General features: G+C 29.5%; 1 protein-coding gene across 1 annotated transcript in view; it reads right to left on the reverse strand.

Annotated features, from left to right (window-relative positions):
- The window catches only part of LOC140441340 (serine protease inhibitor dipetalogastin), a 271,631-nt gene extending 256,731 nt beyond the window's left edge, over positions 1-14,900 (reverse strand). The window contains exon 1 of the mRNA XM_072531995.1: positions 14,683-14,900. Coding sequence (XP_072388096.1) covers positions 14,683-14,758 — 76 coding nt within the window. The 5' untranslated portion in view covers positions 14,759-14,900. The remainder of the gene's footprint in view (positions 1-14,682) is intronic.
- Positions 14,901-15,874: the final 974 nt, after the last annotated feature.

Below are 15,874 nucleotides of genomic sequence, written 5' to 3' on the forward strand. Positions count from 1 at the left end.
TTTAAATTTTGAACAATATTGTCCGGATATTTTTGCTGATTTATGTCCAATATTGATATCATAATTTGCCAAAATTTTTTAAAGTATCTCATAATGTTGGTATATATATAGTGTTTGTTTGATTTAGTGACATTACTATTATTATTGCTAGGTATGACTTGGATTTATATTGGTTTGGTATTGGAAGATGGATTTCTGATAATGCAAGTTCTTTGTTTTAAATTAGATGGTTGTAAAAAACTGGTTTATAATTATTTTTTACAAGATATCTTTAATTTTTTCAGATTTTCTAAATGTTATTGGGGGATAGACAGCTTAATTGCTCTGTCAGTAAGACTGAATAATACAACACTTCTTTTATGCATTACATGTGTGTTGATATTAAAATTTAGATATCTTTGTAAAGGTTATTGTTGTTAAAGTTTAAACTTAAATCAAGAAAAGTAATTTTATTCTAGTGCATAAATAAATTGAATGTTGTTGTGGAAATTCGATTTAAAGTATTCGATTGCATAATCCGAAAGGCGTAGTAAGCAGCCATCAACATCGTTTGTAGAAATGTATGTTATACTTCAATTTAGAGATGACTGTTATCTCTAATATTTCCATTATTAAGTTTGCTATTAGTGCTGATATAGGCGAACTCATAGAGACCCCCAGATTTCTGGAGTGACGATGGGTTCGCCTATCTCAGCACCAATAGTAAATTTAGTCATGAAATATTAGAGACAATAGTCATCTTTAAATTGAAGTACAAAATACATTTCTACAAACGGTATGTTGAATACTGCTTACTCTGCAATATGGATCATGAATTCGATTGTACTATTCAAATGTTCAATAATTTCCCTAATAAAACAACAAAAACAACAAAATATGCTGTTCTTCATTTAAGTTAAGATTTAAGTACCAAATAGCCAAATAATAGCAAATCTCAAAGTCACTTAAAGGTCAATGGATCGATGCATGCAAGATACAACAAAGAGAGATCGAACAAGAATAGAATGGATCAGACAAAAAACCAAGGTCCCTGACGTAATTCACAGAAGTAAATTCACTAAGTGAAGTAAAATGACAGTGGACGGGATATTTAGTGAGAATAACTGACAATTGGTGGTCCACTAGAATTACACTATGGTATCCAAGAGGCGTCAAGAGACCAAAAAGACGTCCAAATTTAAGATAAGACTATGACATAAGGAAACAAGCCGGTGACATGAGAAACAAGTATAGCACAGAAAAGCTAATATTAGACAATCGTGGGCAGAAATGAAGAACGACTATGAAAGGCTGCACCATAATCGGTAGAATAACCTAAGAAGATGATGATGATGATAATATATACTATATATATATATATATATATATATATATATATATATATATATATATATATATAAGAAAGTCAAAGTCAGTAACGAGTTACTGGTAAACAACAGACAGTTGAGGAAAACCGGGAACGACCCAATACTAAGGAAGCAATAAAAACCGGGTGCTTCTAAGTAAGTATCTTTTATTAAGAGTCAAGCTTTCGCCACATAATTTTGGGCTTCATCAGAACTTGCTGTAATGGAAAAACATTCTTTACAATATCATAATTAGATGTTACTTTAATCTTACCTTAATGTCGACACTATCTCTTAGTGTAAAATAAAATTGACATGGACATACACATATTTTTAAAAACAAACCAAACGCATCTCCCAACCAGAGGAAAAGTGGCAAACAAGGCCTTTATTAAATATTTAAAATTACTTTATTATAACCATTATATGGTTATAATTGGGTCCTTTCCGGTTATCCTCAACTGTCTATATATATATATATATATATATATATATATATATATATATATATATATATATATATATATATATATATAATATATATATATATATATATATATATATAAATATATATATATATATATATATATATATATATTTATATATTAATAATTATATATCTTAAGTCCTGACCACCCGAAGGAAGTGTGTAGTGGTGATATACATGTATATAACAAGTAATCCAATAAAATTGTACGATTTGGCAACGCTGCAGGCAAAAAATAGGGGAACCGCAGGCTTGCGACGTAAACTTTGTGAATCTAGAGAGTGGGAAGTTTAGTTATCATGGAGAAGTGTTCGGATGAAAAACGCATTTGCTGTGAAAACTTATTACAAAAATGGTGAAAGTTTTGTGCGTGTACAACGAGCGTTTCGTTTACACTACCATTTGCCATCCCGCGCTCCAGTTTCGTCTAACAAGGCTATTTAGACCTGGGTTAGGGACTTTGAATGCCGTGGTGAAACATCACAGAAAAGAGGTGGCAGTGTCAGAACTGCTCGCACACCACAGAGTATTAAAGCGGTGCGAAACTCATCACACGTAAGTCCTCAAAGATCCCTGCCACGACAAAGCTTAAATCTGAGATTAAGCTTATATATTAGGCTATATAAGCCCTTAACGTTTGAGATTATCCCACCCGGCTAGGGTTTTGTGAATAAATGTTGGAGCATATTAATGAAAACGACAAGTTGCTGCATAATCTTTGGATGGGTGATGAAGCTCACTTTCATCTAAGTGGTTATGTAAACAAACAAAATTTACAAAATTTCATTTGATATTATCCATTTGGATACTTGGCTTTTACGTTAGTTTTGTTTTCTGGCCAGGTTTTTAACTATAGGTCCACTAGATCACTCGTATTCACGGTGACGTGAGTGTGATTCTCCAGCTTGGCCCGCTTTGTTTTCTGACCGACTATTGTTATTAAAGATAATTAAAATAAATTCATGATCATTATATTGTAAAATGAAAATGTATGTCTTTCTCAATAATTTTCAATTAAGATTTCCAAAATTCCTTATAGCATACATATCTTTATAAAAAAAACTATACTATTAAGAATTATTTACTATACCTTTGGTGTAAATAAATCATACCGTTGGTGTAATTCTTGAACATATTATCACGGGAGTCCTTCCTGATATATTTGGATATTAAATAGAATCCTGCCGTAAAGATTCTTTAGCAATACCTAGGTCACGTGATAAGATGACCAAAATATGAAATTTTGAGACTCATAATACAGGAAAAGATCCAAGGAAGAAGATCTGTTGGCCGAAGACAGAATTCTTGGTTAAAGAATGTACTTGATTGGTATCAATGAAGATCGATTGATTTATTTAGTGCACACAAGTTTAAAAATAATAGCCATTATTATTGCTAACCTCCATAGGGAGACGGCACTCTAAGAAGAATACTTCTAGAAAGAAGAAGAAATCTAAGAACATAAATGGATGTTCCAAATTAATTTTGTTTGTTAGCAATTTCCCACACTTGTTATCGTTCCATGTTGTCTTTTTATCAAATCTGTTATCATATTATGATGCTTGCGTTTCATTTTTCATTGCAGTATTAATAGTATAATATCGATAAAAACGATAACATTTTTAAACATTATGACATTCATTTGTTAGATAATAATTATGTTGATATACCATCTTATGATAACAATTCTTGTGTATGCAATAGATGCCAATTCATCAATTATGCTGGGAAATGTAATCATCGGGTATATATTGCAATAGATAAAAAAATGTAAACAGCAAAGTCTTCATATGACAAGAATGGGCTCTAATAAGTTAAGTTAATATAATTTTAAAAAATTAACAAACACAGCACAGTCTACTTCAGAAAGCACTACTAAAGTATATTTTTATATACCTATATATTTTTCTATTTGACACAAATATTTTAAATAATTAAACCAGACTGCAACTTATTTATACAGGGTGAGTCATGCGGAACTGTACATACCCCTACCTCGTTTGGATGCCTCTATGGACAATAATAAATGATCATTAAAAAGGGTCTGCACCCATTGTTTAATAATATAAAGGGTAAATTTTGGGTAAGGAAATTTTGACGGAAATTTCTATTGGTCATAACTTTTGAACGGTAAGTTTGATTTACCTCATATTTTGGTAAAACGTTACACTATTACCACCCAATCAACTGATTTATTTAAATTCAAATAGAAAACAATCAGTTACGGTTTTAAAAAATTAGTTTCTTTGGTTCAGAGAAAAATTTCACCCTGCGTACGGTTTTTAAAAACTCTAATAAGATTTTTGTAAATTAGACAAATCGGCAATTAAAACGGCATATTAATCTTTTTTACACACAATTACTTACTTTTTAATTAACCTATTAGCCCCCACCGTTACTATATGGTAAAGTAAAACACATGATTTTTAAAAATTCTGCGGTACGCCCATGAAACTAGTCAGCCACATAAGAGGTGATCATATGACAGTGTGGTTTAAGTTTATAGAAAAAGATGGACGTCCAGACAGAGTGGAGACACCGGAAAAAGGAACTAGAGCATCGTTTCAACTATGGCAAAATGAAAGAAAAGATGTAATAATGCAAAAATGTGCTTGCTTGGGTGCAAGGAGACTTACAGTTTTCTTTTTCAGAAGAAGATTATTCTAGGTACGAAAATCTATCATGTCTTGATATTTTCAGTATATTTTTTGATGATGAGGCAGTAAACTACTTAGCGGAAGAAACCCAACGATATGCACAATTTGTAAACCAAACTAACCCATGCATTACATCTAGTATTCTCCTCGTTGTTTTATAGGTATTCTCCTGCTATCGGGGTACAATCCATTACCATCGAAGAGAATGTATTGGGATACCCATGATGATGTAAAGAACACTTTAGTTTCTAATTCAACGAGACGAAATGAATTTCAGCAAATTCAAAGGTTTTTGCATTTCGCAGGTAATACAAAGCCTAATATTAGTGACAAAGCAAGGAAAATTCGGCCATTGATTGACAGAATAAAAACAAAATATCTTGAAAATTTTGTTCCAACAAAAATCTATCATATGATGAGTCTATGATAAAGTATTATGGTCGCCATCAATGTAAACAATTTATACGAAATAAACCAATCCGCTTTGGTTATAAAATGTGGTTGTTAAATACTTCTACTGGATATCTGGTAAACTTTGATCTATACCAAGAAAGAAATCCACATTCAAATGGACAATATGATAAAGTTTTTAACAAGTGTTCATCCCCTTTGGTGCGAATGCTTGAAGAGATAAATCAGTCAGATTGACACTACAACTCACTCGTTGTCAACCTATTCTCAGGACTTAATTTATTAAGTTACCTACGATTTTTGGGGTACGACACAATTGGAACAATGAGGGAAAACAGAATTCCATCTAGCTGTCCCTTGGAAAAAAGAAGGAGTTTTCTAAAAGAAATCGTGGCTATTCACAATATACAATAAAAAATACAGCGGTGTGTTACTGGTGCGATGGAAAACTAACTCTGTTGTTACAATGGCATCTACGAGTTGTGGTGGTTCAGCATTGGGCACGGTAAAAAGATTTTCTCATGAAGAAAAACGCCACTTTCAATAAGTCGGCCTCACTCTATTGCTGAATACAATCAAAATATGGGGGTACCGACTTGATGGATCAAGGTGTTTCAACCTACCCAGTAGCAATTTGCAGTAAAAAATGGTACTGGGTAAGTTTAACATGGTTGTTGGATGTTGCAGTCCATAATTCAGGGCATTTATATATATAAAAAAAATAAAAAACGTATATTCTTGCCCTTGAGGGAGAATTGGCCCTCGTTCTTCTCGAAAGATATGGAAGTCCTCCCTTATATACAGGAAGACCTAGCCTACATAGACAGAACTTGCCAGATTTTCGTTTTGATCACATCGAACATTTCGTGACACCAAGCTGGTAACAGATGTACAGCGTCTGGACGAACAATGTGCCAAAAATGTAACGTTGGTTTGTTTGTTAATTGTTTTGTAGGATACCGCACCAGACGATAAAAATATTCTCAAATAAATATTTAAAAAAAATTAAAAATTAAAAATTTTGATTCCAACGACACTAAAAATTCCTTAAGCGCCCAGCGTTACCGTATGGTAACACCATATAATTTTTTTTTAAAAAGACATGAATCCGAAAAACTTGTTGTTTTGGATTAAATTATTAACATTTTCATTTAATTAATTCTAAAAGTAAAGATTTAAAAAAAAACTTGGGCGCTAATGGGCTAAAAAATCAAATTTTACTATGAATTGAAAATTTTGCAAAGTGAACCATAGATGTAAAAAATGTAACTTTTCTTGCAAAAATTAAATTTTTTTACATCTATTTAATTTATAAGTATTAATACTATCAGAACTCGTGCTATAAATTTTAAATAACAAAACCTTTTTGCTAATTTCCAGAATTTCAGAATGTGTAAGTTGTTTTGAATAATACTACAACATTGGCTTATATAATATTTGTTTAGTAATTAATCGTTAGTGTCGTTTTATTGAAGCCGCAGAATTCTGTTTTAGTTTTTCTTTAAAGAAAAGGCCACAGTGATAATCAGCTTTATTTTTGAGTTAATGAAAAATAAAAATAACATTTAAAATAACTCGCATTCAATCTACGGTTCTGCTTGCCGAACTTTTAATTCATAGTCAAATTTGATATTTTTTGAATTAAAAATTAAGTAATCGTTAATTGTGTAGGGAAAACTAAATATTGCATTTTAATTGCATATTTGCCTAATTCATAAAATTATTATAAGAGTTTTAAAAACCATATACAGGGTGAAATTTTTTCTATGAACAAAACGAACTACTATATTAAAACCGGATTTTTTTTCCAGTTTGAATAGATTAAACTGCAAAAAATCACAACAAAAAGTTAGATTTTTTTACATCTATGGTTTGCTAAAACTTTAATTCATAGTAAAATTTGATTCTTTAATTAAAAATTAAGTAAGTATGTGAAAGTAATTAAGTGAAATTAAAGACGTGTGTAACAATATACAAAAAAAAGTTAAACAAGTGGATTTGAATGAGAATTGCATTTTAATTTGCTTTAACGTCTCAATTTCCAATCCGGAAATTGTTTTCAAAAAGTTCGGAAATAGAAAATATGAACGTTCTTAACCTGTAAATGTTTATAATTTATTTAAATAATTGAAATCAATTGTTTAAGGTGATGTTTTTACTCTCGAAATATCAAATTCTAACTGTTTTGTGTGTTTTATTTGTTTGTATAATGTGCGGTTAACGTAGATGTTAACGATTATGTTTGTATATGCTGTGTTCCATAAATATGTATTATGTATAATTGTAGATGATATCTGCGACTTCTTTTAATCCGCTATTATTGGTATGTTCTTCTTGTTTAGTTCTTCTTTTATTATTGACAACCAAAGCCTGCTATATTCAGCTGATATGTTTACTACACATTTTTCCCCGTTAAGCAGGATGAGAGCTGTCTCTTTGATTTTTTAAGGAAAGAATCAGCTCAAAGAAGAAAAATCAAAGTAGACCAATGAAGAAAAATATGTAGCACATCCATCAGCAGAATGTACCAGCCTTTAATTGCCAATACTAAAGAAGAAGTCAACAACAAGCACATACCAACACTAGCGGTTTAAAGGAAGTCGCAGACATTGTCTACAATTATACAAATTAAATATGCAACACACAATACAAAAACATATAATTTACGTTGAACAAAACACACATCGTACAAATAAACAAAGCAATAAAAACAGAAAACAGTCAGAAATTGATATTCTCAGGATAAAAACACCACCCTTAGATTTTGTCAACCAAAGAAGGTTATTACCTACAAACTCGGTGCTAAGTAAGTCAACCATTAATTTTAAGAAACATCACCTACTAAAAACTTGTTGGCTATACATTGTCCGTAATTTTTTAAAATAATCTTTTTTTGAAAACCATTTCCGGAGTAGAAATCGAAACAGCAAACGTTATTTAAAATGTAATTTTTCTTATAATTAACTCTGGAATAATCTCATAAAAACATGATATTTAACTTAAAACTTGAGCGCTGAACAATGAACATACGCCCTCATCTGGTCAATACTATCAAAATTAGAAAGACGTCATATCTAGGACACATGATGCGCCATAGGGAATTTGAGCAGCTCCAAGTAATATCAGAAAGCAAGATTGAAGGTAAAAGCGGCATAGGACAAAAGAAAAAATCTTGGCTACGAAACATCAGAGATTGGACCCACACAAAAGGAAATGAATTAATTCATCAAGCACAGAATAGAGAGAAATTTGCCATATTGATCGTCAACCTCAACAGAGAAGGCACTTAAGAGGAGGAACTTAAAACTTGCTAATTTTAAATATGACTCCCGGTATATAATTTCGGTAGAACAGCTCTTGATAATTTTCTCAATATAAGAATATGCTACATTATACCGAGTGTTGTAGTGTCCGATTTAATTCCCTGTATCTTTATAAATAATAAAATTACAAGCTGTTTAGTAGAATTTTTTAAATATTTTCTATTTTGATATTTTAATAAACCTTTAACATTTTGGGGATAAAGTAATATTTAATAAACAATGTGATTTAAACTTCCTTAAAAGGATCGCCCTATATACTATGATGATAATAGAAAGAACTTTAAATGTTCGTTTATATTTATTTAACTACTTCCTATACTTAAGTCCAACAGTTATTGCATCTTTAGCTTTAAATGTTTGTATGTTTATCTGCGTATAATTTATGCGAATTGAGAACTAGCAACTAGAATTTCCATTGGTCGCTATACAATAGTAATCAAGATTATACTATAGAAATATAAAGCTAAATATCTCAATAACTGTTAGATTTAGATATATGAAGTAGTTAATAAAACTTAAAGAACAATTAAAGTTCTTCTTATGAACGTCATAATATATAAGATCGATGTAAGAAAGTTGGGAAATCTTTGGTTGTCGCGATCAAGCTCAAAATAAACAGATGTAAGGTCTTATATTGAGAGACTTCTGAAGAGCTGTTAAATCGAAATCTATAATAACTCGTAGGGCATTATATCGCACCCCCAGTGCAAGACTGAAATAACTCAAAATTTTATGAAAATGAACTAATCATGGAATTCTTGTAAACATGCATATCTATCCCCTGTAAAACTTTAGTAACTTTCAAATGCTTAACCGGCCAAATATTACAACAACAGTTTAACTATTTTGAGTTTTTGTACATAAGTTCCGTGCAAAACTGTTGTAATTATAATGTAACAGAGTTACAACAGTTTTGCACGGAACATTGCAATGGTTTCGACGACAAGCAATGGAAGGCACGAAAAAAGTAAGATATTTGTTATTTTAATATCTATATCTGTGGTGTTTAATTTTAATATACAGCGTGTTTACGTAATCCATTAACGGCCGAGACAATAAACAAAGATTTACGAGACCAATATATTCATGTAAGTTTTATGTCCTTTATGTGCCATTATATTTTCATAAAATGTGTGCGATGTCGTTCGACCATTTATTTATTAGATTGGATTAAAAACACATAAATTAAGACTAATTATTTACAGCCAAAAAGTATTTTTTCTTGTGAAAGGAAATACAGTTATCTTAAAACTTGTTTATTAACAATACTGACAGATTAAAAATATCTATTCTCAGAAAACTTGTTTTATAAAAACTTAATTCCAAATTGTATTAAATCTTCTTGTAACCTTCCGGGGCGATTTTCTTATCATATGGTCCCCCCGTAATTTTTCCCCGTTCTTATCATATGGTCCCCGTAAACTTTTACTAAGGTAGTGATTTTCATTCCCTTTGTTAATCACTGTACTCAAGGTAGCCTGATTTGCATATTTTTATTATAGTCCTTTTGTTTTGAATTTAAATAAAAATATTGAAAAATTCAAATAACCAAAAAGAAAGATTTGGTATACTTATGCCATTCGGGTATGATACCAGAAGCTCACCATAGTTTTTATAAAAATATTTTGGCCGAAGATGATATACGAGAAGAGGACAACAACTAACAGAAAATGTGTCTACACTTTTTACAATTTTTCCCTGCAAAAGTGTTGTTACTTTGAAATTCCTAATTTTTTTTGCAATAATATTATTTTATTAAAATTTCTATTTTTGGTTAATGTAGCATAGGCTGAAAAGCATACAAAATCATAATTAAATGTTAATTTTTCTTAAAACTTGTGTCTTATTTCACCGACATTAGCACGAAAAGAAACAAAATCGTCTTTATCTCGAAACTTACGTATTCTGACTTACTGCAGTCTTGCACTGAGGGTGCGATATTGTTATCTATATGTTATCTATAATATCATATATAAGGAAGTTTTAGTCAACTTATGGAGGAAGTGATAGGAGGCTCTAAATATTTTAGAATAATTGGTTGTATCCAAAAACACCAATTATTAGATACTAATTATGTCGTATTTCTCTAAAACGTCTAATTAGAAAGCCCAAAATATCTCATGGACAAAAATATCGAATGTTTTCAAATTTTCAAATTTTTTAATATTGTTCTGAAGCTATTTCGTTGTGGCATTTTAAAGTAATTACTATTTAAATGGGAATAAGCCACAATTAAAGGTTAGAGTAAGTTTATTGACGTTTCAATTTCCACTTCGGAAATCGTTCTCAAAATACAAATATTTGTTTGACTAATGTTTGTATTTTGAGAACGATTTCCGAAGTGAAAATTGAAACGTCAATAAACTTACTTTAACCTTTAATTGTGTCTTATTCCCATTTAAATAGTAAATATTTTCAAATTTTGTTTTGTAGTCACTATTATTTCAGAATAATTTTAGATTAATGATGCTACTCATATGGTAGGCTGATGTACTCAATTGGCTTGAAATATTTTGACGTTTATTTTTACGTTTATTCAGAGTCTTCAGAGTTTCTGAGTTTCATACTCAATTAATTTTAATTTTCAATTATTTATTAATTTCAATTTTAATTTAGTAATTTTAATTTATCGGACACATAAACGAACATATTGAAATCAATTTAAGACTAGGTTGATATTTTTTTGGACAAACTGTATGGCTTAATTTTTATTTTTTAAAATAATCGCAAATTAATGATTGCTTCATACTTTTTAATTTATTTAAAAAAAAATCATTCGTGTATTTTATCATAAAAAACCTTCTTCACGTTAAGAAAAAACCACAATAATTCGGTTATTTTTAGTTTAATTTATTAAGTTAAATTAAATATTGTTTTGATTTAACTAAGTTTAATACAAGTAGCCCACTAATTCGATACTGCGATGAAGCCCAAGCAGCACAGATTGTAATTTTTTACGAGGAAGAATATATACAAAAAAATATCGCGCGACGTCTTAGGAGAAGTCAATCTACAGTTTTTAATACTTTAAAAAGGTACCACAGGAAGAGGCAGGAAATTTTGTACGAGAGCCTAATCAAGGACGCCTAATGTGCACAATTGCAATTGATGATCGTTTTTAGGTTCTTATTTCTACACGAAATCGCTCATTGACATTTATGCACATCAGAAATGAGCTACCAAAGCTTAAAAACAGTTAGACGAAGATTAAAAGAAGCAAACTTAAAGGCTAGACGTCCTGCCAAAGTTCCACGTCGTCTCCAAAATCATAAGAGTTGGAGAACGACTTGCCAACTTCAATATCGCCCAGACCGTTAGTTTTGAACGCGGTGGCCTAATGCTTTGGGGAGGTATCAGTTGGGAGGGACACATCGCACTTGTGAAAGTGACTGTACAGATGGCTGGTGATCCTTACGTTGAAAATATCTTGCAAGGTAATGTTTTGCCATATGTTAGTTACATTGGATATGACAGATTCATGTTAATTCACGATAATACTCGATCACATGCCGCTGCCATAGTGAGTAATTGTCTTAATGAGATCCAAATTCGAAAATTGCATTGGCCACCATTTAGCCCGGATTTAAATCCAATAGAGCATATGTGAGATCAGCTAAAACGAAACATACGACAAAGAAATTTCGTTCCACTACGATAGAGCAGCTTAGTCTTGTTGCCCAGGATTCATGGAATGAAATTAAGGATATGTCCAAAATTTATTTGCAAGCATACCGAGAAGGATGCACGCAGTAGAAAGAGCTAGAGGAAGGAATACTCGTTAACTGATCATGCACTTGTTTTAGTTAAAAATACTTGTTTAAGACATTTAAATTAGCATTTGAGTTTATAGTAAAATATTTTTTCGCAATTTTTTTCGAATAAAAATTATTCATTAAACATTGTAAAAATAAACTCTTTTTCACAATAAACCAGAATTGACCAGAATTTTAAAAAATTACAAAATATTCGATATTTTTGTCCATGAGCATATTTAAGTATATTATATATTTATATACATATACACACATATGTATATATACATACATATATATATATACATATATATATATATATATATATATATATATATATATATATATATATATATATATATATATATATATATATATATATATATAGTAAACTCTTAAATATTGGGGAAATCTGCAAGAAAGACTCTAATGTGTATCAATTGTTTGTATCAATTATATATATATATATATATATATATATATATATATATATATATATACATATATATATATATATATATATATATATGTATATGTATATGTATAATTTTAATGCATATTTAGATTTTCTTATCAAAATCGTAGACAAGGAATATAATTCTTTTTACAGTCTCTCTATGTGATGCCACGTGAATAATTCCTGATGATGAAGTTGAGTTGAAGCCTTTTCAACGAAAATTTTAAGTAATTGGGATTAAAAAATATAACATAAACTGAAAAAGACAGTAAAGATTCCATTTCACGTACAAATCGTCTATGTATCTGTTTATACGTATTTCGCTTTAATAAAGCTCATCAGAACAGTTATTCATAGGCGTTCTCAACGTGAAAAATAGATCTTTCCTGTCTTTGAGAAGCAACAATAAAATGGCTTCGAAACGGACGCAATAGCGACATCTAAACTTTCGAAACTATTTTACGGATTTTATAACATAAACATTATTTGTACATAATAATACCCTTGTTTAAATATGATGCTTTCGAGCGACTGTAAAGATTTTCTTGTGCTTAGACGCAAATCACAAATTATATCTGGCATTTCTTCATTTGTAAATGATTGTGACGTGGCATTTTAAGTGAAAAATTGAATGATAGACTGTCGCAGAAAAAATTAATATCATATCAAGAAATTACTTTATGAAGAACAATTAACTGATAGTCCAAAGTACACTTTCCATAACTGAAATAATATTGAAAATACCTTTCTCAGACTTTAAACTATTTAAATGAGTATTTCTTAAAATCGGTTCAAATTATCGTATTTAAAAAAGAAAACCAATATTACGTAGGTTAAAATTATAGTAATTAAAAAAAGAACCAATATCACGTAGAAGCAATGTTTACGTCATATTTTCTATCGTAAACAAAACTTCGACCCAATACCATTATCAGAAATCATTCACGTAATGTCACCGGTACGAAAAATAGAGAGTTATTAAGACAATTATATTACTTGTGTAAAGTTATATCTTTCTGCCAATTTTGATAATAATCTATAATTATACGGTAAAATTATAAAAGAAAAAAAAATGTAACTCTATGGTTTTTCACAGCAACATTTTATTAAGTAATGTTTGGTCCAAATAGCGTAACCTTAGTCTATGTATATATATATATATATATATGTATATATATATATATATATATATATATATATATATATATATATATATATATATATATATATATATATATATATGTATGTATATAACGTATACTAATATGAAGTTTGTAAAAAAACGGTAATGGTTTGTTAACTGTAATTAGACCATAAAATAAATCAAATTGTCTGTCCTATTGGATTTATCAAAGCCAAGGGATAATATATAATTGTTTGTCTCATATGTTGTGTTTGGTTTAATATTTTAAATGCATTATTTACCGAAGTTATTTCTATAAATTAAATAAAGCCCAAGAAATTAAATATTTTTAATAATTATCAGAAATATTTTAGAAAATTTATAGTAAATAAAAACAAAGAAAGTGTTTAAAAATTGTGAAGAAATGATATTAACTCAGATTGCCATTACTAATTTAGATAAGAGCAAGTAGATAAAATAGTTATTGAATTCAATAAAATACTTTATTATTTATTATTAAACAATATAAATTTGTTTTAGCAGTTTCTAATATTTTTCAAAAAATTTATCTTAAAGATTTTGCTATTATTTGATTTTGTATAGAGAAAATTTTTCTGTTTATACTTCCATGTCAAAAGATAATTATAACACACACATATATATATATATATATATATATATATATATATATATATATATATATATATATAATTTTAATTATTTTTATATATATATATATGTATATATATATATATATATATATATATATATATATATATATATATATATATATATATATATATATAACAATAAGATTATAATTTCCAATTTTCACATTTCTTTCCGATTATTCAAAATAAAGAGTGAAATATTATTCGGCCTGTTTAAGAAAAAAAGTTATCATATTTTTGAGTTAAAAAAAATTAAATCTTTAAAATTACAGAGCCAAAATTATTATAAGTATATTATTACACATTAAAAAAACTAATAATAATAAAATAGTTTTCGATCAACCTTGTAGAAATAAATTTCTGTATCAGTACTAATAAAAAAACAAAAGTAAGTTCGACTTCACTGTATCTTGTAAACTTCGTCACATCGTCACGAAAACCATTCGTGTGCTTACCTGTAACAAGAACACCCGCCATGATAAACAGGGTGAAAAAAAAACCCTTGCCACACAGTAGTTTCGAATACATCATAGTAAGCACTGTCCAACCGCAGAAGTAAAAAAATGACTCTCGCGAATCTCACGACTTTGGCAGATCAGATTCAGCGATAAGTTGATCTGCCCAAGCAGCGACAACGGTGTGTACTGAATAAGAGCGACAGAAATTGTGGTCTATATGAAACCACCTCTTCTGTAAATGTGAAAAGAAAAGGCGAGGTGTATCTCTACTATCCGTGCATTTGTCTTTGTAAACCGCTAATTGCAGATCTGCACTGATAGCTTTTTGTTTATTACGCATCTTTCCCGTACGGAGCAGATCTTTGTCTGCGATGCTCAGACACCTTTTTTGATTTTAAATAATTTATAATTAAATTAGCAGCGCTTGGAATTTAAGTGTAATTTTATTTCGAAATTGAAATGGGTTGTCTTGGATTTTTTCGTGTTAATTATTAGATATTTAATAATTAAAATTAATAACAAGATTTTATACAGAAAGTATTTCCTTTCTACACATTAAGTTTCTATAAATATCGTTGGAAAAGTAAAAATATAATTAATATGTATCAGCAACAGAATATATAATTCAGGTTTTTAAAAAGCTCTTTTAGGATAGAACAATCAAAGGGGTTGGATCAGAAAGGGTATAAGTACGTCTAAGTTAGTTTTGTTGAGAAAATAGCTTCCAAAGTATTTGCATTTTTAAAATTCTGTAAAACCCGTTAGTTTAATAAAGAAAGTTTAAAAATTCTAAACCGAAAAAATGTTTTTCTTAATCATATATTTGATAAAGGGTTTAGTTCAGTTATTTGATGCACTTATACAGTTTTTGCACCAAAACATTTTTTCATATGGTTTAAGTAAGGAAACTGTGTTTCACTACGCTTTTGGAATATATATGTAAAAGGGCAAAACTGACCGACAAGGGCATAAACATAAATGGAGAAAAGCTTAGCCATCTAAGGTTTGCAGATGATATTGTACTAATAGCTGATAGGATAGATGAGGCCAAAGAACTTTTAAATCAGCTCTACCTTTCCTCGCTAGAAGGGGGATTGAAAATATATATATCTAAAACCCAGATGATGACAAATCCTGTAGTCAGCGAAGATATATGCGTAGGAACAAGATCCATAGACCAGGTAATGGC

Source organism: Diabrotica undecimpunctata, chromosome 5 (genome assembly GCF_040954645.1).
Source record: "Diabrotica undecimpunctata isolate CICGRU chromosome 5, icDiaUnde3, whole genome shotgun sequence".
Lineage (NCBI taxonomy): Eukaryota > Metazoa > Arthropoda > Insecta > Coleoptera > Chrysomelidae > Diabrotica > Diabrotica undecimpunctata.